We start from the raw sequence: 25,360 nt of genomic DNA, 5'->3' as shown, positions 1-25,360 counted from the left end.
GCAGCCTGTTCAGTGCCCTCACACTGCAACGGAACAAGTTCTTCTTCATGGCGAGGGGAAACCTCTCGCGTTTCAGTTCACGGCCACTGCTCCTCATCCTGGCGCTGGCCACCACTGAAAAGACTCTGGCACCTTCCTCCTGCCACCTGCCCCAAACCTCCAATCAGCTCCCTCCACCGCCTCTCCCCTTCCTCATCTCTGAGGGCTCATTCTCCTAGGAAGAAAATGCTTTCACCCTCCACAAGCAGGATGGTCAGTGGGAGGGGAGACACCGGGCTTTGCCTAAAGGGTATCAGACCTCACTGCTCCCCACACTCACCCCACCTAGGGCTCCCCACCCCTGTGGGTCTGCTGGTGCCGGAAGAGCGCCGAGCTCACTCTGAAGCCATTCCCACACTGTGCACAAACATAGGGACACTCCCCAGTGTGGATGTGCTGGTGCTGGATGAGGTGGGCACGCTGCCGAAAAGCTGTTCCCACAGGAGGCACAAGAGTAGGGCCTCTCCCCAGTGTGGATCAGCCGGTGTTTCACAAGCTCACACCTCCTGTTGAAGCTCTTCCCACAATCCATACACTCGTAGGGTTTCTCCCTTGTGTGGAGCTGTTGGTGTCGTGCCAGGCCTGAGCTCACGCTAAAGCTCGCCCCACAGCTCCTGCACTTGTAGAGTTTCTTTGCAGCATGCACCTGCTGGTGCTGGACAAGCTTCAAGTTCTCAGAAACACTCTTTCTGAACTGTCGTGGTTTAATCCCAATCCCCACAGCTAATTCACTCACTTCCTCCCCCCTCGCTCCCCCAACTCTTATAGAGCTGGGGAGGAGAGTCCACAGAATGTAGCTCCCACAGGTTGAAATAAGAACAGTTTAATATCTAAGGTATAACACAAATCACTACGTCTACCTACACTACTACTAATAATGATAAAGGAAATAACAAGTGAAGAGAATACAACACCTCAGCAGTAACAAAAACCGTATGTGCTATCACCAATGTTCCCAGCCTGAAAGTCAAAACACAGCACTGCACCAGCTACCAAGAAGGAGAAAAAATGCGTGCTACTGTTGAACGCAGGACACACACTCAGCACACTTGAACAGCTTCTAACTCGTGTGCATCTGCTGGTGTCGTTTAAGGGATGAGCTCACACAGAAGCTCTTCCCGCAGCTCCTGCACTTGTAGGGTTTCTCCGCAGTGTGCACCCACTGGTGCTGGAGGAGGTGAGAGCTGTTGGAGAAGCTCTTCCCGCACTCAGCACACTTGTAGGGCTTCTCCCCGGTGTGAGTTACCTTGTGCCGGATGAGAGTCGAGCTTACGCTGAAGCTCTTCCCACAGGTCCTGCACTCATAGGGTTTCTCCCCAGTGTGTACCCGCTGGTGTTCGATAAGCTGCCCTTTCTTGGAGAAACCCTTCCCGCACTCAGCACACCTGTAGGGCTTCTCTCCGGTGTGGGTTACCTGGTGCTGGATCAGGCTTGAGCGCACACTGAATCTCATCCCGCACTCAGCACACTTGTAGGGCTTCTCCCCGGTGTGGGTTATCTGGTGCTGGATAAGGTTTGAGCTCACACGGAAGCTCTTCCCGCAGGTCCTGCACTCGTAGGGTCTCTCCCCTGTGTGCACCCGCTGGTGCTGGAGGAGCCGAGAGCTGTTCGAGAAGGTCTTCCCGCACTCGGCACACTTGTACGGCTTCTCCCTGGTGTGGGTGAACTGGTGCTGGGTAAGTCTGTAGCTCACGCTGAACCTCTTCCCGCAGGTTCTGCACTCGTAGGGTTTCTCCCCACTGTGCACCCGATGGTGCTTGATCAGCAGTTCTTTCCTGGAGAAGCTCTTGCCGCACTCAGCGCACTTGTAGGGCTTCTCCCCTGTGTGCACCCGACGGTGCAGGATGAGCCGTGAGTTCTTCAAGAAGCTCTTCCCACACTCAGCACACTTGTAGGGCTTCTCTCCAGTGTGGGTTACCTGGTGCCGGATCAGTTTTGAGCGCTCACTGAAGCTCTTCCCGCACTCAGAGCACTCATAGGGTTTCTCCCCAGTGTGCACCTGCTGGTGCTGGATGAGATGTGACCGGTGCTGGAAACTCTCCCCACATCTGGTGCAGGTGAAGGGCTTTTCTCTGGTGTGGATTCTCCGACGCTGGATGAGGTTGGAGCTCACCTGGAAGCTCTTGGATCTTTGAATCCTCTCTGACCTGCGTGGGGGAACAGGGTTCTGTGCAGGACCCTGGGAACTCTTCTCCTCTGACAGTCCTGAGCATAAACCCTTGGGCTCCACTGGGCTGGGGATGCCTTGATGGGCATTGTCTTCAATCGTGCTCACAACCGCAACTTCACCTGCAATAAAATGAGAATCCAGACAAGTCACAGGCAGGACTAGAAGCTTTGGAAAGGGCAAATCGCAAGGGACCGAATTCTAAAAATTCAGCAAATAGACTGACTTTAAGTATAAAACTCCTAGGCACACAGCACAACCAGCCCAGCATCAATGAGTGCTGGGAGGGAAACAATAGGGAAGAAAAGAGAACTTAATTCTGCCTTGCTGCTCAAACCCCACATTCTGACTGTGTGCAAGGGGAGGACGGAGCCCCCATGTCAGAGACACTCTGACAGAGCTGAAGAAGACAGAGGCATGACAGGAACCATCAGAGGCACACAACAGCTTCTGTGCAGGAGATGAGTCAACTGCCCATTCTGCTGGGAAAAGGTACAGCTGATAGAGGGTCTCACAGAGGACTTTAAAAACATCAGTGGCCTATGGGGTGGTTTGGCACCTATCCTGCACCATCTGTTCTAAATCAAGAACTCCTGCCAGCAGTAAAAGGCACTTTCAAAGCAAACTAAAGGAGGCAGCAATTCATAAATCACCTAAATAAGCTGGGGACCTCCTTGCTGCAAGCTGCCACGGATGCTACAATGTGCGCACCTTGAGAAGGCAAGAAGATACATCTTGAGACATTATGTGTGTAGTTCAGAAGCTCCTGAAGCCACAGACTGCTCAGGCCTGTGAAAGGATACAGGGACACATCACTGCTTGTCTGCCCTTCTCTGGGTCTTCATCAAAGGCTGGGCCTGCTGCCTGCTGTATGAGGAAAGGCTGAGAGAGCTGGCCTTCCTCTGCCTAGACAACAGAAGGCTCAGGGCAGACCTGATCACCACAGTCCAGTATTTCAGGGTGGCTGTGAAGAAGACGGAGGCTCCCTTTTCACAAGGAGTCACACGGAAAAGACGAGGGGTGTGATAAACACATAAATGTATTGGCTTTCGCAAATCACAGGTGTGGTTATGTGGATATAACTATACAAGTTTATAGTTACAAAACCAAAGCTCAATAAAGACATAAGATGAGCAAACCGGAGTCGTATAGTAGAAGAATCTGTAAAGTTAAAAAGAAGAAAAGGGGGGGAGGGGTTTGCGTGCTTGATAGAAGAAAAGCTAGTGCCTGTAAAATATAGTTAAAGTACTTTTTAGCTTAACTTAGGTTGTAGAAAGAGAACAATGTTTATGTTGTTAGCCTGTGGAATTTAGGGTCCCCACTAAATGTGAGTTAATTGTTTCACACTGGTCATCTAAAGTATCTTTAGTTTTAAAGAACAATGTTTGTGTTGTAAGTCTGTGGTGAGATAACAAGATTTAGTGACCCCAGTAAACATGAAGGAGTTATTTCACACCATCCTTGTACTTATCAGTTAGTTCAGAGACAGAGCCTCCCAAACATCCGCTAGCTTGCCATACTCCTTTTCTGCCCATCCTGCTATAAATTTTACAGGAAGGTCACACTGTTTTAAATCTTTGTTAGTTATTAGAATAATTACAGATATGGCTGGTTTTAGCGAGTTGTGTCATTACTGGAGCGTCCAACTGTGCCAAATGTGAAAAGCACACTGTGAAGAAGACTGCTTACTTCATCCTCAAGACCCCTGCCCACAATTATTGAAGAGCAGTGCGCAGACGCCAAGAGGAGGAGACGTATGATAATAAATTACTGGACTTAATTATAATGTTCCCTGCCTATATGTAGGGATTATGAATATGTATGTGACTAATGGAATTGTGAAAGAATATAAACCTGTAACAAATGCTAATCATTTGCGCCTCTGGCTATGGTCACGCACCCAGCGCCGTTTGCTTTTGCTTTATTGACTTTGTCCCTTAATAAAACCTTGTTATCTTGTTTAGAGAAGTGAATTCGTATTTCACAAGGGGTACAAGTTACTCCTGGGGAGATTCTGGTTGGACACGAGAGGAAAATGTTTCCCAGCCATTGGAATAATCTCCCCAGGGAAGTGGTGCACTCCCCAGCGCTGGACGCTTTAAAGACTCAGCTGGACAGGGCACTGGGACATGCAGGCCCGGTCACGCTTTGCCTGGAAAAGTTGTCCTGGATGAGCCTTGAGATCCCTCCCAGCCTGGTGGCCTGTGGGGCTATGATTACCCTTGTCACAGGCAGCACGTGAAGCTGGACGGGCCCTGCTCCAACCCAGCACCGCCGCCCTTGGACATTCTGTGGGCGCTGCTGCCCCTGGAGCACTGCTTCTCAGGACGGGGTCACACTGATGGCCCTTACCTGAGGTGCCGCTCAGAGCACTCTTCCCTTCGCAGGAGCGGAGACGGGACATCCGCACTTCCTCCTCCTGATCCATGTGGATGAGCATCTCCGGCTCCGCTCCGGGGGCCTGCTCCGGGGAAAGAAACGAAGAGGGTCAGGCGAGCTGGGCTTTCCCCGACCGCTACCAGCGGCGCGGCTCGGGAGCTCGCGGCTCCGCGCCGAGCAGGGACCCCGCCTCCAGGGCCCGTGCAGCGGAGAGCACCGGGCCCCGCAGCACCCCCCTGCCAGGCAGGCTCACGCGGCCGCGGGGGGCGGGCTTCCGGGCCAACCCCTACCGGGTCAGGTCCCGCTCCCTGCGGCCCGGCCAGGCCCGCCCTCAGCGGCTGGACCGGCGCACCAGGGGGCGCTGCCCCGTGACGGCGGCGACCAAGGCCGGGCGGTGCCTTCGCCTCCAAGAGCGGAGGAAGATGGCGGCGCTGGGCTGCCGGTGGCGATGGTGCCGTTCTACGGCGGGGCTCCGCGGGCCTGTCGCTACCGAGGGCAGCTCCCGCCGCGCTCAGACAGCGGCGCGGCCTCCCCCCGCGGGTGGGTCACCTGCTGCCGGAGCCCATGAAGCTGTGTCTGCTCTCCCGGGACGGGTGTCCGGTGCGCGATGAGGCGCCGGCGCTGCCGGAGGGTGTCCCCGCAGGCGAAGGGTCTCCCTCGGGGTCCCTGCGGAAGGCTTCAGCTCTGCGTGCTGGGAAGGCTCATCCGTGCCAGACCAACAGCAAATGCCCACCTCGGGGGCAGTGTAGACCCTTCATGGCAGGAGCTCGATGAACAAGACACGGCAGCAGCCAGCGCTTTCTCAGGAGAAAGCATCCAGAGGACACCAAGCAGAGCTCTGGAGCTTTGTAGGTGCACTGTGATTCCGAGAAAACTCCATGAACAAACTCGCCAACACAGTTTCAAGCTGACAAGCAGGTATTCTTTATTGCGGCGCCGGGAGACACGGGGGATAGCTCCTCCTAACGTGTGTCCCCGTATTGCTCTACAGGCCATCCCTCTATGGTCCCCCTGCATATTACATCATTTCCCAGACTGCTTCCCGCATTCATACAAAAATGTGATGGTGGTCTTTCATGGTCGTTTACTTTTACCAGCTTAACTAACATTACAGACATAGCAATCATCCTGTCCTTCTACTTATCAGCTAGTTTAAGTGCTCCCATCCTGGCCATCAGCTAGTCCCAGATACTCCCCATGCCCAGGTCCTGTTCTTCCATTCTGCTTTTCTCACACCTTTTGTACTAAGGTTCTGAGCACCTGGAACTATGTCAACTACCTTCAGGCACCACGGTTATTTTCCATTACAAAGCCATCAAACTTATCATTACTTAGAACTGATTACATTTTGTGCTTTTGTGACTCCTTGTATGAAATCCCCCCTTTTTCTGTCCTTTTGCAAATTCTTTTGCAACATTTTATATAATACCATTACCATCTAGAGTCTTTTGAAATAGTTTCCTGTTTCTACTTGGTACTTAAATTTCATTTCTTTTTCCAATCTTCATAACTTATCATAGGTCGTTTACAATACCAGAAAGAAAATTGTATTGTACCACAAATAATCAATATTAAAACAATTAATATTCCTACAACCAGTTGCCTTAACCAGGAGAGATATCAAGTAACCATGAAGTTAACTTTTTCCATATTTCTTTAAACCCCCAGGAGGTATCATCCTTGTCCATTTTATGAAAGATTTTAGTTTGTTTCCAGATTTTCTCCAGATTTCAGGAACAGCAGCTTTCACTGATTATGGAACAAACCCCTCCTTGTAAAGTAAGTAACATGTCCAGCACCCACAAATTTGTCCATGAGAGAGAGCTGGAAATTGGAATGCCAATTAATGGAAGGCCCTGATCTCCTGATTCGAGCAACTGTGCACACACTCAACAGCCACTACAATTAACAATTTTAGTAACATTCTGCATTAATTTCAGGTATAAGTATTGGTGCCAAACTAGTAAGCCACTTATCATATAAATCCAAATTATGATCGATACAATTTCATATGTAAGGGTTCAACCTGCCATGTCTTCTCTGGTTCTGGTGCTTGCTTTATTCTTGAATAATGTATCCAAGCAGGTTGTTCCTTTATCTTCACTGCTGTAAATGTGGTCAGTGAGATCTTGTACCGTCCGCTCCACTTCTCCTGTAGAGGATTCTCTTGAAAAATGCTTATCATAAACACAGTCTCTGGATCTAAAAGGGTGAGTCGGATAATCCATGCCTCTCACTCTTGTCCCCAGTATTCTCTTATTTCTGCTAATTGTTTTCCCAGATTGACCAGAAACTCTCAGAGATAGCCTTCTCCCACTTCCAGAAGACTTTCTCCTTTAGACTGGGACTGATAGGATCTTCCATATAAAATTTTACATGGTGTAGCCTTTTCTTTCGAGCGAGGTTTAGTTCAAATTCTTAATAGAGCCAGTGGTAAGGCTTGGTACCAATACTAATTCATTTCCTGACATATTTTACCAGTCTGTTGTTCGATCAGATGGTTCATCTTTTCTACCTGCCCACTGGCCTGAGGCCTGTATGGAACATGTAGTTGCCAATTGTCATGGTTTAAAACCAAGTCCGCACAGCTTGTACACTCACTCCCCCCCCCTTGCTCCCCCAACTCCCAGAGAGTTAGGAAGGAGTCCGAAGAATGTAGCCCCCATGGGTTGAGGTAAGAATGGTTTAATAGCTAAGGTATAACACAAATCACTACTGCTACTACTACTACAAATAATAATGATAAAGCAAATAACAAGTGAAGGGGATACAACACCTCACCAGTCACCGACCCATAACTCACCCCACCCTGCCCAACCGAGCACCGACCGATACCTCCTCCATCACCCCAGCCCTTCTGGGTCACTCCCGGTTACATCCTGGGCCTGATGTGCTATGGTATGGAATTCTCTTTGGCTAGCCTGGGTCAGGTGTCCTGTCTCTCCTTCCTCCCGGCTTCCCCTCCTTCCCGGCAGAGCATGAGGCTCAGAAAAGGCCTTGGATAAACCAAATATTTGAGCAGTAACTCAAAACATACTTGCTATCAGCAACGGTTCCCAGCCCGAAAGTCAAAACACAGCACTGCACCAGCTACCAAGAAGGAGAAAAAGTGAGTGCTACTGCTGAAACCAGGACACCAATCAACTTCTAATTTTTTTTTGCTAATTTCTTGTAACTATTTGGCTCTAAAGTGCTAGCCTCGGTCAGAGGAAATTGCCTCTGGTACTGCAAAACAAGGTATTTAATTTAACGATGTTCCAATTACTTGTCTTGCATTATTTATTCTACAAGGAAATGCTTCTGGCCACCCTGGAAAAGTTCGTTAACACCAACAAATATTGGTAACCTTGTGTTCTCGGTAATTCAGGAAAATTTATTTGCCAGTACTGTCCCAGATAGCTTCCTCCCCAGTTGTACCAATTTGATTTCTATTTTCAATGTTAGGATAATTCTTGAGACAGAGCTGACATTGTCACTAATTGAAGTATGGTATATAGATTCCTTCCTACAATTTGCTTGCCTTAAGTATTTACACAAAGAGTTGCTACCCCAATGAGTTTTATTACGTTCCTCCTGAAGTACCTTCCAGAGTTGATTACAGGGAATTACAGTTTGCCCATCAGGTATCTGAACCCAAGCCTCTTTGTTTTCCTGTCCTTTGAGATCTTCAATCAATTTTCTATGCTCCTTTGAATATCCAGGTTTAGATTTCTCAATTGTTAGTTTGCCGTCAGGGATTAAAGGAATGATTTTAGGTTGTTCAGCTTCTTCTTTGGCTTCAATATTGGCCAAATTATTTCCAATTTCCTGATCAGAGTCACCAGCTGCCAGTAGTCATAGAATTTCTGTAGCATGTTGAATTTTATTTTTTTTTCCTGTGTGTTCAAAAGTTTTCATTCTTTTCAGATGTCACCATGTTCATAGACCACAAATGTGTATTTAGAATCAGTCCAAATATTTATCCTTTTGTCTTTAGCCAGTTGCAGGGCTCTTGTTCAGCATGTTCCAGAGGTTTCTTTCAGATCTGGTCAGCTTGAACATACAGTCTCTATAGTAGCCAAGCAGTTGTGTGTTAATAGTTCTGCTGGTTGTTCCTGCAAAAGGATGCTGGATTGACAACATTAGTGACCACCATTTCTATATCACTGTGTTGCACAAGGGTGGCCTGGTATTTTAAAAAACATGAAGGAGGTAACCAGTGGGCTTCCAGAACTGCTGATACAACATGGGACACTAGTACAGTAATCGTTTGTCCCAAGGTGAATTTGCAAGCCTCTTCAATGTCCATGACAACTGCAGCCACAGCTCTTAGGCATCTGGGCTCTCCTTTGCTTGCTTCATCCAGCTGTTTTGAAAAACACACCACTGTCCTCTTATAGAGTCCTAGTTTCTGAGCAAGGACCAAAGCTATTCCCTGTTCTTCACAGGAATATAGCCGAAATGATTTAGTCACATCCGAAGTCACAGAGCTGCAGTTCTCATAAGCTCTGTTTTAAAGCCCTCCTCTGCAGAATCAATCTATTTCAAAGAGAGAGGGGTTTCTTTTAACAGTTCACATAGTGGTCTTACCAGAACACCACAATCATGCATCCAAAGTCTGCATCATCCAGTCATTCCCAGGAATGTACAGAACTCCTTGATGGTTGATGGTCGTGGCGTTTGACAAATGGCTTCTTTTCTAGCAGTTCCAACTTCTCTGCTCTCCTGTTGTTTCATAACCTAGGTAGGAAACTCGGGTTTGAATTAGTTGGGCCTTTTGTCTGGATACCCGATAATCATTCAGTCCCAGAAAATTCAATAATCCCACCATTAACTAGACACATTCTTCCTTTGTTTCTGTGGCAATTAATAGGTCATTCACATATTGTAACAGAGCCCCCCTCTGAGAGGGTGGATTCCATGGTTCTAGTTCCAGTGTTAACTGATTTCAAAACTCGTTGGACTGGTTTTAAACCCTTGAGGTAATACTGTCCAAGTTAATTGAGTTTTCCTTACTGTGTCAGGATTTTCCCTATTCCAAAGCCAATAAATTCTGCTTTCCTCTGGCCAATGTTAAACAAGAGTCCTTTAAATCCAAGACAGCAAACCATTTGATCATTATCCAATTTAGTCAATAAGGTAGATGGATTATCTATTATTGGATGAATAACCTCTACAAATTTGTTGACTGCTCTGGGATCTTGAACCAATCTGCAACTTTATTTCTTTACTGGCAAGAGTATTGTATCCCAATTCACATTCAATGAATAATTTATATTTTAAAATTTATTCTTCTCACCCTAATAAAGATTTTGGAGAATTTAGCATGCATAAAAATTGATGCATTCCCACTTGTTTTTCCAGTTTGTACTTTGATGGTATCAGAAAGAATCTATGTTTTTTCTTTTTTTTTTTTTTTTTGGTGGCCAGTAGCTCCCCCATCTGTAACAAATTCTTTTCCCTCTCATTTAACGCCGAACAAGTTGCTCCCGTATCCGCTAAAGTTCCACTTTATTTCCTCTAGTCCCCAGTTTTAATTTAACCAGTGGATCTGCTAGGGTAGATTGCCCAGGTCCCCGTCAGTCTATTTCCAATTCAGCCATCGGAGCCACTCCATGCACTTCCCCCAGGGCAGTCTCACTTCCAACGTCCAAACTTCCCACACACACGGATCTGTTCCCATAGGAGAAGAACACACTCCCCCACCTCCGCCCGACATCCCTCCACCTCTGCCTCCCCAGCACTCATCCCACGCTCAAACACGGGAGCTGCCCGAGCTCCCCTACTTTTCTCCCTTGGTTTTCCTTAACTTTAAACATCTTTCCCCAGTATCACGATCTGAACATCTCTCCAGCTTAGCTTTCAAGTTTTTCCCTGTCCTTTTCCAAAGCCAAAATTAAGGGATCTGGCGGAGGTATATTAATTTTGCATTCCATCTGTCATATCTGCATACATTACTTCATTCCATTTTCCTTGCCACCTCAAAAACAACATTAATTGTAAGAATGTATCATAATTCAAAGTTCCCTTTTTAGGCCATTTTTCCTGATCTTCCAAACTATACAAAGGCCACCATTGGTTACAATATTTTATCAACAATTTCACATTTACCGAGCCCCCAGGAAACCCTCCCAGTTCTTTCCAATGTGCCAAAATACACCCTAAAGGACTCCTTTTCAAGATCTCTCCACTCTGCCAATTTCCCATCATCAATCTCGCATTCACACACACACTCCACACAGTTACAACACTTGAGACAGAGACTAAAATCGTATCAAACTAACAATTAATAGTTATAACCTGTCACCAACACTAAAATCACAAGACCAAAATCATCACTATAACAAGCCACAGAATAGACACTCCACAGTTACAACACTTGAAACAGAGACAACAATTAACAACGTATTTATAGCAGTCTGTCACCAATACCAAAATCACAAGACCAAAATCACAACTGTAACAAGCCACAATAGAAGTCAAATACCAGTAAAATCCAAAACCCTTCCTATAAGACACACACTACGTCTTGCAGGACCCAAACCACAAGATGCCCTCTGCTTCTTGTGATTATATACCCGTAAAAACCAAAACCTTTTCTATTAGACACCCACTGTGTCTTGCAGGACCCAAACCACAAGATGCCCACTGCCTCCTGTGATTATAAACCACAGGACGCCCGCTGCCTCCTGTGCATAAAACCTTTTGTACAGGACACCCACTGTGTCTTGCGGACCCAAACCATAAGATGCCCAGTTCAGGTTTTTTTTGTTGTTTTGTTTTTGTTTCATTTTTTGGATTTTGGATTTTCTTTTTTTTTTTTTTAATTTTCGATTTTATTTTGTTTTGTTTTTTTCATTCCCTGGCTCCAGTGTCCATCCTGGCTGTTCCACCGGGGAGCACCAGGAGTCGAATCAGAGGGCAGCTTCTTCTGAGCATGGGGACCCAGCTCTTACCAAAGCATTTTTTTTCCTCCAAAGTCACTCACCCTGCTCTGTGCAGCTACAAGCCACTATAAATGCCTGTGTGCTGGGCAGCAGCTACAGCTGCCTGCCTGCTTCAGCAGCAACCATAAATACCTGCCGGCAACCGCATCTTGCATTAACCCTTTCTTGCCCAAAATGTTAAACTGCCACCTGTTAAAAACTTTTACATGAACCTGACAACAAAAAATACACAGAACACCGTCTGCCCTCATCACACACACACACACACATATACACATGTGGGATCTCACAAGCACACTCCACACAACTACAATATTTGAAACACAAAATCCAGACAACCATTGCTTCCACTACACGGTCCCACACACAGAACGTGGCACAAGGACCCTGTGAAGACTATCAGGAAACCAGCTCCGAGAAGCATCACTGCAGTGCGAGGTGGCAGGCTCAAACTTAGCAGGCGTCCCCACAGAGGGTCTGCCTCCCCCACATCGCATGAGGCTTGGGCTCTTATACTGACCAAAATGCACACTCATTCCAACACAGGTGGCCAGCCTGCGTCAGAAGAAGTGGCCAGCAATATCTATAAAGGTCTCCAAGGGTCAATAGAAACATGGACATACTTATATTTACCAACTTCTAGTACATGAGTATCACAGAGACACTGTATCAAAGGAGTTGTATATGGGGTCCCAAGTCCATGGTCTGCTACAGTCTGCCCGACACCCCTGATAAGAGCATACGAGAGACCTTCCTACTGTGGGTCTTGATCCAGCACATACACCACAGGGAAAGCACACAATACATGCATCCCCCATCTGTCTCGCTTTTCCCTCTACAACTGCCCATTTGTCATAAGGATCTGGGGGATATAAATCAGGCTTCTTTTCTGGATCAATAGGCTCCGGGTCAAAAGGACCATCCACGTCAGCATCGGCATTATCAGGCGTCAGAACCTCAGGATCAGCAACAGCAGCCTGATGAACATGCACAGGCTCCTTGTCAGGGTCAACAAGGCCTGAGTCAAAAGGATCATCTTCACCTCTGCCCAGAGTCTTCACAGCCGTGGCAGCAAGCGGCGGAGGTTCAGAGGGAGGGCGGGAGGGGACACGGCGGATGACACTGGACTCCATGGTCTGGCTTTTGACTTTAACAAAGAATAACAGAATCATAGAATAGTTAAGATTGGAAAGAACCTTAAAGCTCAGTTGGCTTTCTGGGCTGCGAGCACACACTGAAGCCGGCTCATGTTCATTTTCTCATCGACCAACACCCCCAAGTCCTCCTTCTTCAGGGCTGCTCTGAATTTCCTTTTTGCTCAACCTGTAGCTGTGCCTGGGATTGCTCTGACCCAGGTGTAGGACCTTGCACTTGGCATGGTTAAACTTCATGAGGTTGTGTCATGGGTTCAGCCGTGACAGTCATTTTTCTCCTTCTTGTAGCTGGTGCAGTGCTGTGTTTTGACTTCTGGGCTGGGAATAGTTGCTTGATAGTGAGCATGTTTTGAGGGTGTTTTTGTTCAAGGCCTTTGTTTTTGTTCAAGTGCCTTTTGTTCAAGGCACGTGTTCTGCCGGGGAGGAGGGGAGGCCGGGAGGAAGGAGAGACAGGACACCTGACCCAGGCTAGCCAATGAGGTATTCGATACCATAGCATGTGATGCCCAGGATGCATACTGGGAGAGAGAGAGCTGGAAGGGGGGAGCTCTGGAGGAAAATGGAGGAAGGAGCACGCGGTGCTTGGCCGGGCAGGGTGGAGTGAGTTATGGGTCGGTGGCTGGTGGGGTGTTGTATTCTTTTCGCTTGTTATTGGCTGTATCATTATTATTGTGTTATGCCTTAGCTATTAAACCGTTCTTACCTCAATCCGTGGGGGCTACATTCTTTGGATTTTCCTTCCTAACTCTCCGGGAGTTGGGGGACTTGGCTTAAACCACGACATTTTTGCATCAGCCCACCTCACAAGTGTGTCAAGGTCCCTCTGGATGGCATTCCTTCCCTCCAGCGTATCAACCGAACCACACAGCTTGGTGTCATCGGCAAACTTGCTGAGGGCACCCTCAATCCCACTGTCCATGTCACCGACAAAGATGTTGAACAAGACCGGTCCCAACACTGATCCCTGAGGGACACCACTCGTTGCTGGTCTCCAGCCGGACATTGAACCGTTGACCACAACTCTGCGTGCGACCATCCAGCCAGTTCTTTATCCACCGAGTGCTCCACCTATCAAATTGATGCCTCTCCAATTTAGAGACAAGGATGTCATGTGGGACAGTGTCGAACGCTTTGCACAAGTCCAGCTAGATGACGTCAACTGCTCCACCCCTGTCCATCACTTCTGTAGCCCTGTCATAGAAGGCCACCAAATTGGTCAGGAAGGATTTCCCCTTAGTGAAGCCATGCTGGCTGTCACCAAGCACCTTGTTGTTCTTCATGTGCCCTGGCATGCCTTCCAGGAGAATCTGCTCCCAGATTTTGCCAGGCACAGAGGTGAGACTGACTGGGCTGTAATTCCCTGGGTCACGCATTTTCCCCTTCTTGAAAATGGGGGTTATATTTCCCTTTCTCCAGTCATTGGGAACTTCACCTGACTGCCATCATTTTTCAAATATGATGGCCAGTGGCTTTGCAATTTCGTTCGCCAGTTCCTTCACGACCTGCGGATGGATTTCATCAGGTCCCATGGACATGTGTACGTTCAGGTTCTTAAGATGGTCTCGAACCAGATCCTCTCCTACAGTGGGCCCAAGGCCTAGGTTTTCACAGTCCCTGTGTCCACCTTCCAAGACTCGGGTGGTGCCATCAGAGCGTCTGCCAGAGAAGACTGAGACAAAGAAGCTATTCAGAACCTCAGCCTTCTCCAAATCCTGTGTAGCCAGTTCTCCTGAAAGCTTCTGGAGGGGGCCTACGTTCTCACTAGTCTGTTTATTAGCTGCTACATACCTATAAATACCTTCCTGTTATCTTTAACATCCCTTGCCAAGTTTAGCTCTAACTGGGCCTCAGCTTTCCTAACCTGGTACCTAACTTCCCTGACAACACCCCTGTATTCATCCCAGGCCACCTGCCCTTGCTTCCAACCTTTTATAAGCTTCTTTTTTTCTGTGAACTTTCCTCAGCAGCTCCTTATCCATCCAAGGGGGTCTCCTGGCTCTCCTGCTGCACTTCCTTCTAGTCGGGATGCAACACTCCTGAGCTTGTAGCAGGTGATCCTTGAATGTTAACCAAGAGTCTTGGGCCCCCTTGCCCTCTAGGGCTATATCCCATGGAACCTTGGTAAGCAGGTTCCTGAAGAGCCCAAAGTCTGCTCTCTTGCAGTCCAGGGCAGTGAGCTTGCTGCACGCTCTTCTCACTGTCCTGAGGACCTCGAATTCTACCATCTCGTGATCACCACACCCAAGACTTCCCTGGAGCGTCACATTTCCAACCAGCCCTTCCCTGTTGGTGAGCACGAGGTCAAGCAGGGCTCCTCTCCTCGTTGGCTCCTCTATTGCTTGCAGAAGGAAGTTGTCTTCCACACAAACAAGAAACCTCCTGGATTGCTTGTGCCGGGCCGTACCGTCGCTCCAAAAGATGTCAGGGTGGTTGAAGTCCCCCATGAGAACAAGGGCCTGCGAGTGTGAGGCTTTTCCTATTTGTCTGTAGAGTTCTTCATCCACAGGTTCCTCTTGATCAGGTGGTCTCTAACAGATCCCCACGGTAATGTCTCCCGTAATGGTTCTCCCGTAATGTTCTCCCTTTAACCCTGACCCACAAACTCTCCGTTGACTGCTCACCTGTCCCCAGACAGAGTTCCATACTCTCCAGCCTATCCCTAACATAAATAGCAACTCTTCCTCCCTGCCTGCCAGGCCTGACTTTTCTGAAGAGCCTGTAACCTTCCATTCCAACACTCCAGTCATGGGAGCCATCCCACCATGTTTCGGTGAAGCCTATTGTATCTGTCGTGGTTTAAACCAATCCACACAGCTTGTTCACTCACTTCCCCCCCCTTGCTCCCCCGACTCCCAGAGAGTTAGGAAGGAGAATCCAAAGAATGTAGCCCCCACGGGTTGAGATAAGAACAGTTTAATAGCTAAGGTATAACACAAATCACTACTGCTACTACTACTACAAACAATAATGACAAAGGAAATAACAAAGTGAAGAGAATACAACACCTCACCAGCCACCGACCCATAACTCACCCCACCTTTCCTAACCGAGCACCGACCGATACCTCCTCCATCTCCCCAGAGTCCTCCAGCCCTTTCAGGTAACTCTTGGTTACATCCTGGGTATGACGTGCTATGGTATGGAATACCTCTTTGGCTAGCCTGGGTCACGTGTCCTGTCTCTCCTTCCTGGCAGAACATGAGGCTCAGAAAGTCCTTGGGCAAAACAAACATTTGAGCAGTGACTCAAAACATATGTACTATCAGCAACGTTCCCAGCCTGAAAGTCAAAACAGCACTGCACCAGCTACCAAGGAGAAAAAGTGACTGCTACTGCTGAACCCAGGACAGTATCACACCCCTGTAGATGTGCCCACATCTCTAATTCCTCTTGTTTGTTCCCCATGCTACGGCTGTTTGTATAGAGGCATAAAAGGGTTTGTCCAGTGAGGGTCCAGCAAGCCCTGTCCCATCTGTCAGCATGTCTGTTCCCACTTGTCTGCCTGCCCCAGCACTCATCCCATGCTCAAACACAGGAGCTGCTCGAGCTCCCCTCCTTTCCCCCTTGGTTTTCCTTTTTTTTTCCTCACAGTTGCCCACCCTGCTCTGCAGCAGCTCCAGATGCCTGCCTCTACAAAAGCACTTCTGCTTTAACGCTTCCTTAACACTGAATGTGGATCTGCTGCTCGTTGCCATTGACAGCAGTCTCTTCCTACTTGCCAATGTCAGATAGACAGATGCAGAGGGTGCTTCCCTCGGAGGTACTTGTGATACAGAATTTTCCAACCTATCTTTCCGATTACTCTGTGGGTTTTTTTTTTATTGTTTTTTTGTTTTGTTTTTGTTTTTTAACTTTAAACATCTTTCCACAGTATCACGATCTGAACAACATCTCAGCAGCTTTCTGGTTTTCCCTGTCCTTTTCTAAAGCCAAAATTGAGGGATCTGGCAGAGCTATGTTAATTTCATATTCAGTCTGTCATGCTGGGTGGTTTCTTAAAGTGAAAAACATATCTGCTTACATCACTTAATCCCATTTCCCTTGTTGCTTTAAGAACAACATCAATTGTAACAATGAATTATAACTCAAAGCTCCATTGAAGGGCCACTTTTCCCCATCTTCCAATTTATATAAAGGCCATCATTGATTACAATATTTGATCAGGGTTTTCTTATTCATTCTTCCTCCCGGTGGCCCCACTATATCTTTTCAACGAGCTAAAAGGCAATCTAAAGGGCTCTTTCTGAGAATTCCCCCACTCTGCTGTCCTCCCATTGTAAGCCTTTAAAGATAGATGACACGGTTAGCCCTACAACAATAATATATTACCCAGAGTAAAAGGTACAACGGAGTGCTGCACGCACAACGGATACACCCAAATTCCAAACAGTTCTGTAAAGAAACTGTTTGTTTCCCACCAAAAGAGATAATATATTTTGAACAAGCAGGACACTTAGCTGGGATATACAAACAACAGTGATGGCAGATAGGGCAAGGGGTAGCTTGACCCTGCCCCAGGGAGTTTGATCACTACTCTGACAGTTAACCCCTGTATTGCTCTACTGGTTCTTTAGTTCTCCCAGGTTTCCACAAACTGCTTGTACTAATTCACCCAAACGGCCAATCTGGTCCCAGTCGGACCAATTTCCCGGGCAATTAACACACCAGAAATCCCGGCCAAATTTCCCTGACACTTTATCCTCACAAACAAACCATTCAAAGACAAAATCTGGATCACACACAGTATCACGGTGGATAGGACACCAAAACTCAGCAACAGGTTCAATTTCATGAGTCATGCACGCTTTGTCTGTCTCCGGCCGCTCTCCTCGCACAGAACACGGAACCACGGATCAGGACTCCACACTCGCTTCATAGCTATGCCACGTCTCACACAAAACATTCATTCACACAAGGGCCCGTCTCTCAATCACCCACTTCACACAGAACGTTGTCTAAGCCAGTAATTGGTAACACATACATCTCAAGCCAGTGTTTACCTGCCAAAGGTTCATGAAGCCGTTAATACAGTGGCCCTTGTATCGATACCCTACAAACCCAACCCAACCCTTGGGACGAGCACCTGTGCCCTTCACCTCACGTAGGATGTATACTCATGGCTTACCGGTATCCCCTTTACCTGATACATACTAAAAACTCTAATGTCTCCCCTTGCGGTCCTACTTTTCTTGACCAGGAGACAGAGCCCCTGACACCCCTAGCCTTGTACCTCCTCCTGCTGAATTTGTCTTTTCCTTTTGTACATGAACCATATTCCCTGTTAGCTAACATAACCCCCAGGGGACTGTCTAGGGGTATTCTGGCCTGCATTTCCTTGCTGCCTTTCTGCCCCGGGACTCAGCTTACCCACCCGTTGTCCCATACTTCTACCCTGGGGGGTCTTTCAGTCTTTCTTACTCATTCACTTTGTCTCTTCACCAGCCAATTCCCTTGCAGGAGATTGGAACCGTGGTTAGAAAGACTCCACACTCACTTCATAGATCCCGGATACCCAGTCCATGCCTTCACAGATCCAGGTTACCCGGTCCGTACCTCATTCACACAGTGATCACCGTTCACTTCGTCTCTTCACCAGGCAATTCCCTCGCAGGATATTGGAACCGTGGTTAGAAAGACTCCGCACTTACTTCACACATCCTGGATACCTGGTCCTGTCTCGTTCACACACCAATCACCTCCATACTCCCACCTAACCAAGCAATACTTACAGTCTGTTTTCTTGTCTGGGTCTTTGTGCACATGAATAACAGGCGACCACGGTTTCCTTGTGAGCCTTTCCCCACTTATGCTTTATGAGTACCCTTCTCTGCCCAGGATATAACCTGCATGTGCCAATGAGTCCAGAGGAAACCGAGCAATTCCACAAAATCGGCACGGCGCGCCTTTCGCGCAAATTCCCCAAGGCCCACGGAAGCAAGGCAGGCTTTATCCTGGACGAGCCCCCATTTGTGAAATAGGAGCTCACTCCTCTAATCGAGATAACAAGGTTTTATTGAGGGACAAACTCAATAAAGCAAAAGCAACAGCACTGGGCATGTGACCATAGCCAGAAGTGCACTGATTAGCATCTGTTACAGGTTTATATACTTTCACTATTGCATTAGCCATATACATACTCATAATGCCTGCCTAGAGACGGGGGATATTATAACTAGCTCAAGGAACTTCTTATCATAAGTCTCTGCCTCTTGGCATCTGTGCACTGCTCTGCAGTGACTGTGGGCAGGAGTCTTGAGGATGGAGTAAGCAGTCTTCCTCACGGTGCACTTTTCACCTTTGGCACAGTGGGACGACCCAGTAATCACAAAACTAGCTGAAACCAGCTGTATCTGCAAGTTTCTGATTGCTGGCAAAGATTTAGACCAGTGTGACCTTCGTGTAAAATTTACTGCAGAACGGGCAGACAAGGAGTGTCCAACGCTAGCAGATGTTCAGGAGGCACTGTCTCCAATCTAACTGATAAGTAGAAGGATGGTGTGAAGCAATTCACTCATGTTTAGTGGGGCCACTAAATGCTGTTATCTCACCACAGACTTACAACACAAACATTGTTCTTGTTTTTCAACCGAAGTTAAGCTAAAAGAACTCTGACCCTATATCTTCCAGACATTTGCTTTCCTCATATCAAGCTCCCTCTCCCTCTTTTCTTTTACTTTTACAAATTCTTTTGCTATGTGACTTCATTTTGCTCAAGAGTTCTGGCCATTTTCAACTTGTCTGATCTTGTGTCTTCAGCGAGCTTTGCGAACTCACACAGTTCTATCCATGCAGCAACACCAATGATTTGTGAAAGCCAATGCATGTATGTGTTTATCACACCATACTTCCAAGAGATGGGGACCCCGACGGGGCACTGCCAGGCTGCTGGAGCCTCCCAGGTCCCAAGAGTCGAGGCAGGCTGAGCTCAGACACAAACTTAAACCCTCAGCCATCACTGAAATCCACAGGGAGAGAGCATTCCTCAGCCATCTAAGCTTACAAGACTGCATCAGGGCAGCTGGAGAGGCAGTAACCTGAGCAGAGAAACACTGCTGGTACCTCTGAACCCCTGTTCAGGCGGACGGCGGCTCAAACGTGGTTTTGCTCAAGGCTGCATCACCTCTCCCATGTGCTTCACGTTCCATTACACAATGAGCACCATATACACAATGCCTCTGAAAGGAATTTTATGCCGGAATGATACTAAAACCATACAGGCACATTGGAAAGGCACTTCCAGAGCAGCTCCAGTGTCCTTGCAGAAGCACAGCAAGGATTGCTCTTGGATTTACCCCTTCCATACCTAAAAGCTGGCACTCCAAGTGTGACCTTGTAGAAGAGGAAGACGCGTAAGTCATCACTCAGTTTTACAGCATTCCTGTACGCTGTAGTTACACCAGCCCCTCCATGGGGCTTGGCCACAGCAGAGACCGTGGTGATGGATCACACCCACTCAAGACATGGCATTAAGACAGGGAATATGTTTGAAATACGTGTACACACGGAACTGTGCCTGTGTAAGAAAACAGCTCTCTTTTCAGATGCAAGATGCAAGAAAGTACGTAAACATCTGCAGCACAGCTTTTTAGAATAAACCTCCAGAGGCTGTTCTCAGGCAGCACACAAAGTTTTAGAATCGCAATTTACACTAACACAGCAAATACAGGCTCTAAGTAAGGTGTAACATTCTGATTGAGATAAAGAGAAACAACTTTGAGAGCCAATAAATCAGCATTGTGACAAGTGACTATTAATCCAAAGCAATAAATGCTTATGACAAATATGATTAGACACACTCCGGTCAGATCTGTCATTATCTCAACCCCTTGGGCCCCACACTAGGCATCAAAAAGAACTGTCGTGGCTTAAACCCAGCCATGCAGTCACTCTCTCACACCCCCTCCACCTCCCCTTCCCATTGCCCTCCCCCAGCTCCCAGAGGGATGGGGAGGAGAATCAGAAGAATGCAACTCCCACGGTTTGAGATAAGAGCAGTCCAGTAACTAAGGTATAACACAAACAAGTGCTGCTACCACCAGTAATAAGGGAAATAACAAAGGAAGAAAATACAACACCTCACCACCCACAGACCGATAACTTGCCCCACCCAGCCTGACTGAGCACCAACTGATACCTCCTCCAACCCCCTCAGAGAACTACTCCTTCCAGGTAACTCTCTGTTATATCCTGGTCATGACGTGCTGTGGTATGGAATACCTCTTTTGTCAGTTTGGGTCAGGTGTCCTGTCTCTGCTTCCTCACAGCTTCTCCTTCTCCCTGAGTAGAGCATGAGACCCACACAGTCCTTGGTCAGACTAAACATTTGAGCAGTAACTAGAAACATCAGTGTTATCACTGCTGTTCCCAGGCCGAAAGTCAAAAGACACAGCACTGCACCACCTACTAAGAAGAAAAAAAAAAAAGACTACTACTGCTAAACCCAGGACAAATAGAATGCCACTTAAGGCAAGCCTTGTCCTTTTCACATAACAAAGTCAGCTCTTGCACAAGAAGGTGGGTGAGGAAAAGTGATGGGACAGCCAGGGAAGAAAACTATCCCAAATTCCTGACAATTCACCACATGTGGCAAAAGGCTTTGATAGAAGGGCCCCCCCAAACACAGTAGACCTGCCATAGACCTGACAGAGAAGAGCTTCAACAGTGTCCACCCCTTTTTCCCCTAAACCAGGAGACCTCCCCCTGAGGCCAGACCAGACCCTTCCCAAAGACCATCCTCCCAGCAGACACCACCCCTTTTCCCCAGGTGTCTCTTACCTTGGGGCTGCACAGCCTATGACAACTGGGCTCTCTCCCTGACTGATCTCTCCAAACTCTCCTCTCAGGCGCAGACTCTATTGCTCTCCACTAGACCCAGAGTTGGGCAAGTGATAGTAGAGACTAAAAAAAACCCAACTGCTTGCTGCCAGCCTTAGCCACACTGCTCCTTCCCATCCCTGTTGGTACACTTGGATTAAACAGATTTACTGCACGTATATAGTTGATTAATCAGCTATTGGAGTCCCCCCACTCCTTTCCAGATGAGCAGAAATATCACCCCTTGACCTGGAAGGTCTCCTGCCTTACCCAATACTGTCTGTGCCACATTGTGAGACAGGACTCACTTGACATTATCATCTTCTGTTTCCTCATAGTGCAACATTTCCCCTTCTCCCCTCTCTGTGCTCTCCATTGCAGCTGGTATTGCTGGTTAATGCTGGAGATTAGACAACCTGAAAGACAAAACCAGACAGGGGTTATAGAGGGAAGCTGCCTTCATGAAGGGACAGGTCTGAAATGCTGAGCCATACAGCAAGCAGCCTCTGAGCTGCTCCAGCAGGCAGGGTGGTGAGGGGCAGCCACTGGCCATTTCCACAGCACAGCAGGCACTTTCAAGGAAGCAATCTTGATTGCCCAGTTCAATTACCCCAGTGAACCTCAACACTAACACCACCCACCTCACCAAATGTTAGCCTCAGAGGAGACCTAGAACACAGCATGCTGCATTTGGTTTCCCTCTTCAATATGGCTCCTGGCTGAAAAGGAGCAGAGACTCCACATCAGCTATCTGCACTGAAATTGTGAACAAGCTGCTTTCCCCTGGTGCTACCAAACATTTCATCCAATGCCAGACTCTGAGCAGGGCAGAAGCAAAGGCAAGCGCCTCTCCTTCAATCGTGACGAAGAACAAGCTATTTCATCAAACACAAATCAAACTCCTGTTCTTTTCAGTACTAAAGTATCACATGAGAACTCAGAGGAAGGGAAGTAAGAATCACTGTATCTCTTACCATTATACATCCCTTTTATTCAGAAACTGTTGTCTGACAGCCCACAACATGGTCACTTCTCAGGGCCCTCATTTCTCGTGGTTTTGTTCCTCTGCAAGAGGCAGAGTCCTACTCACCAAGCAGGCGGCTTGAGCGGCTGCCCACTTCCACTGCAGAGTCTGGGATGTCATTACATTTGCTTCATGACCGTCTATTTCCCCACAAGCAGAACGTGCATCCTTGCTTTAACAAGCAGCAGCAGAACGTGGCTGCACCTACCCAAGCATCACTGCAGTGGAGACAAACCCCAGAACCCCAGGCCTAGCAGCTTGAAGAGCATTCACAAAGGTAGCCTGGCACTCACATTAGGAGAGCTTCACACCTTCTCCTCCTCCCCTGGGGACCAGTTTGGTGCTGGAAATGGGGCCTCACAGAATAATTGCTACACTGCCTGATCCCAGGTAGGTTCAAGACTTCACCTGGACATAGCCTACATGTAGGAAATAATTCGAGTCTATGGCACTTTTACAGGTGACCACGTAATCGCTACCTCTGCCCCCCAGAGCCACAGTCCAGCACCTCAACAAAGTGACCAAGGAGGGAAACTCCTGGTAAGTTCACAGATCTTGTCCACTTCTGCACTTTGGTAATCAGCCCTTGTGCCAGGCACTGCATCCGGAATCTGTTTTCTCATGTTGCCTGGGAGAACAGCACAAGGGGCACATCAGTCAACCAGCTTTAGACCTGGGGAGACTAGGAATGGAGTGTGACAGGCACATGTGAACTCAGGAAAAGCCTTTGCTCTGGTGAGAGCCAGTACCTCCCGTGCCCATCCACCATGCAGTCAGCTGTGCCTGGGACACCCCAAGCGGGGCCAGTCACAGGCACTTAGAGCTGATGTATGTAAAGCAGTGCTGTGCTGGGCACTATGAGGCTTGAATAAGATACCTGTGTCACCCAACAAAGGAAAAGCTGGGACACCAATAGGCTTCATTGGCTTTCATCCTTCAAGCTCTTTCTTGAGCTGAACAGGATCAAGAATTATAGAACCATAGAATGGCTGAGGTTGGAAGGGACCTTACAGTTCATCGAGTTCCCAGCCCCTGCCACGGGCAGGGACATCTTCTACTAGCACAAGTTGCTGCGAGCCCCATCCAACCTGGCCTTCAACACTGCCAGGGACAGAGAAGAGCCAAGGGCCCCAAGGGAACCAGCAGAACGCGGAGCAGCCCCTGCCCTGAAACACTCGGACATCCTCCTGGAGGAGCTGTGTGCAGGAACCACTGCAGGGTACGAGGCAGCCCCTCTGGCACCCTCCCTCACCTGCTGTGCGGACGCTGGCCCGCAGCAGCCGAGGGAAGAGATGGGGGAGGCCTGACAAGCGCTGGCCCTGCACAGCCGCTCACAGCCCCGCGGCTCCTACGAGCACACGGCTGGCACAGGCCAGCAGCGGAGCCGCCACAGCTTGAGGCCCAGGCCAGAGCCACGGGCCGGGCGCTGCTCCCGGGACCGGCCACCCAGGCCTCTCGGGGAAAAGGCACACGGACGAGGCCCTCACACGGCCTACACGGGTTTCCCGGCCGAGCGCCGCCGGTACCGGGCCTACAGGACCCCGGCAAAGGGAAGGGGCGGCCGACCCAGGGGAGCAGGGACCGCGGGAGGTGGGGGAGACCTGGGGGTAATCCCGAGGACCTCAGCCTGGGGCCGGTCCCGACGCGTTGCCATGGACACGCGCCGCGCGCGCGCACTCACCCTCTGCCTCAGTCCCCACCAACCGCCCTCTGCCCCGCGGCGGGAGACAAACACCCGGCCCGGCCGCCCCCAATTTATCCCCCACGGTGGGGACGGCGCAGCCAATCAGGAGCCGCCCGCGCAGGCGCAGTCGGGGAAGGCAACGCGGCGACGCTCAACGAACGTTTATTGCGTGGGCTCATCGCGAGCGGCACCGGCCATGGGAGCCGAGCCCGGGGGTCACCAGGTCCCAGCCCTGCCTGGGCAGGGGCACCCGAACGTGTCCAGGCGGAGCTTGGGTGTGCCCAGGGAAGGAGCCTCCGCATCCCCCTGCGCAGCCTGTTCAGTGCCCTCACACTGCAACGGAACAAGTTCTTCTTCATGGCGAGGGGAAACCTCTCGCGTTTCAGTTCACGGCCACTGCTCCTCATCCTGGCGCTGGCCACCACTGAAAAGACTCTGGCACCTTCCTCCTGCCACCTGCCCCAAACCTCCAATCAGCTCCCTCCACCGCCTCTCCCCTTCCTCATCTCTGAGGGCTCATTCTCCTAGGAAGAAAATGCTTTCACCCTCCACAAGCAGGGTGGGCAATGGAAGGGGGAGACACCGGGCTTTGCCTAAAGGGTATCAGACCTCACTGCTCCCCACACTCACCCCACCTAGGGCTCCCCACCCCTGTGGGTCTGCTGGTGCCGGAAGAGCGCTGAGTTCTCACTGAAGCTCTTCCCGCACCCTGCACAAACATAGGGACGCTCCCCAGTGTGGATGCGCTGGTGCCGGATAAGATGGGCACGCTGCCGAAAGCTGTTCCCACAGTAGGCACAAGAGTAGGGCCTCTCCCCAGTGTGGATCAGCCGGTGCATCACAAGCGTATAGCTCCTGTCGAAGCTCTTCCCACAGTCCATACACTCGTAGGGTTTCTCCCCGGTGTGGAGCTGTTGGTGTCGTGCCAGGCCTGAGCTCACGCTAAAGCTCATCCCACAGCTCCTGCACTCGTAGGGTTTCTTTGCAGCATGCACCTGCTGGTGCTGGACAAGCTTCAAGTTCTCAGAAACACTCTTTCTGAACTGTCGTGGTTTAATCCCAATCCCCACAGCTAATTCACTCACTTCCTCCCCCCTCGCTCCCCCAACTCTTATAGAGCTGGGGAGGAGAGTCCACAGAATGTAGCTCCCACAGGTTGAAATAAGAACAGTT

General features: G+C 49.0%; 1 protein-coding gene across 1 annotated transcript; it reads right to left on the bottom strand.

The window, feature by feature from the left end:
* Positions 1-925: 925 nt before the first annotated feature.
* Positions 926-25,013, bottom strand: LOC117436620 (zinc finger protein 2 homolog). The gene is made up of 5 exons (XM_034065792.1): positions 24,818-25,013; positions 21,750-21,895; positions 4,559-4,667; positions 2,918-2,995; positions 926-2,328 (listed from the first exon to the last, which is right to left on the bottom strand). Exons 1-5 carry the CDS (start codon positions 24,906-24,908, stop codon positions 1,100-1,102), a joined length of 1,653 nt encoding a protein of 550 aa, XP_033921683.1. The 5' UTR covers positions 24,909-25,013; the 3' UTR covers positions 926-1,099.
* Positions 25,014-25,360: the final 347 nt, after the last annotated feature.

The sequence above is a fragment of the Melopsittacus undulatus genome, chromosome 8, assembly GCF_012275295.1.
Source record: "Melopsittacus undulatus isolate bMelUnd1 chromosome 8, bMelUnd1.mat.Z, whole genome shotgun sequence".
Taxonomy (NCBI): domain Eukaryota; kingdom Metazoa; phylum Chordata; class Aves; order Psittaciformes; family Psittaculidae; genus Melopsittacus; species Melopsittacus undulatus.
This window is presented reverse-complemented; position numbering and strand designations above follow the sequence as displayed.

Excerpts from the sequence above, each read along its gene's own strand:
- LOC117436620 (XM_034065792.1), bottom strand. The coding sequence starts at position 24,908 with ATGTTTGTGCAGGGTGCGGGAAGAGCTTCAGTGAGAACTCAGCGCTCT. Across the intron at positions 2,996-4,558 it reads TGCTCTGAGCGGCACCTCAG|GCCTGAGCAGTCTGTGGCTT; the intron begins GTAAGGGCCATC and ends ATCCTTTCACAG. Across the intron at positions 2,329-2,917 it reads TATCTTCTTGCCTTCTCAAG|GTGAAGTTGCGGTTGTGAGC; the intron begins GTGCGCACATTG and ends ATTTTATTGCAG.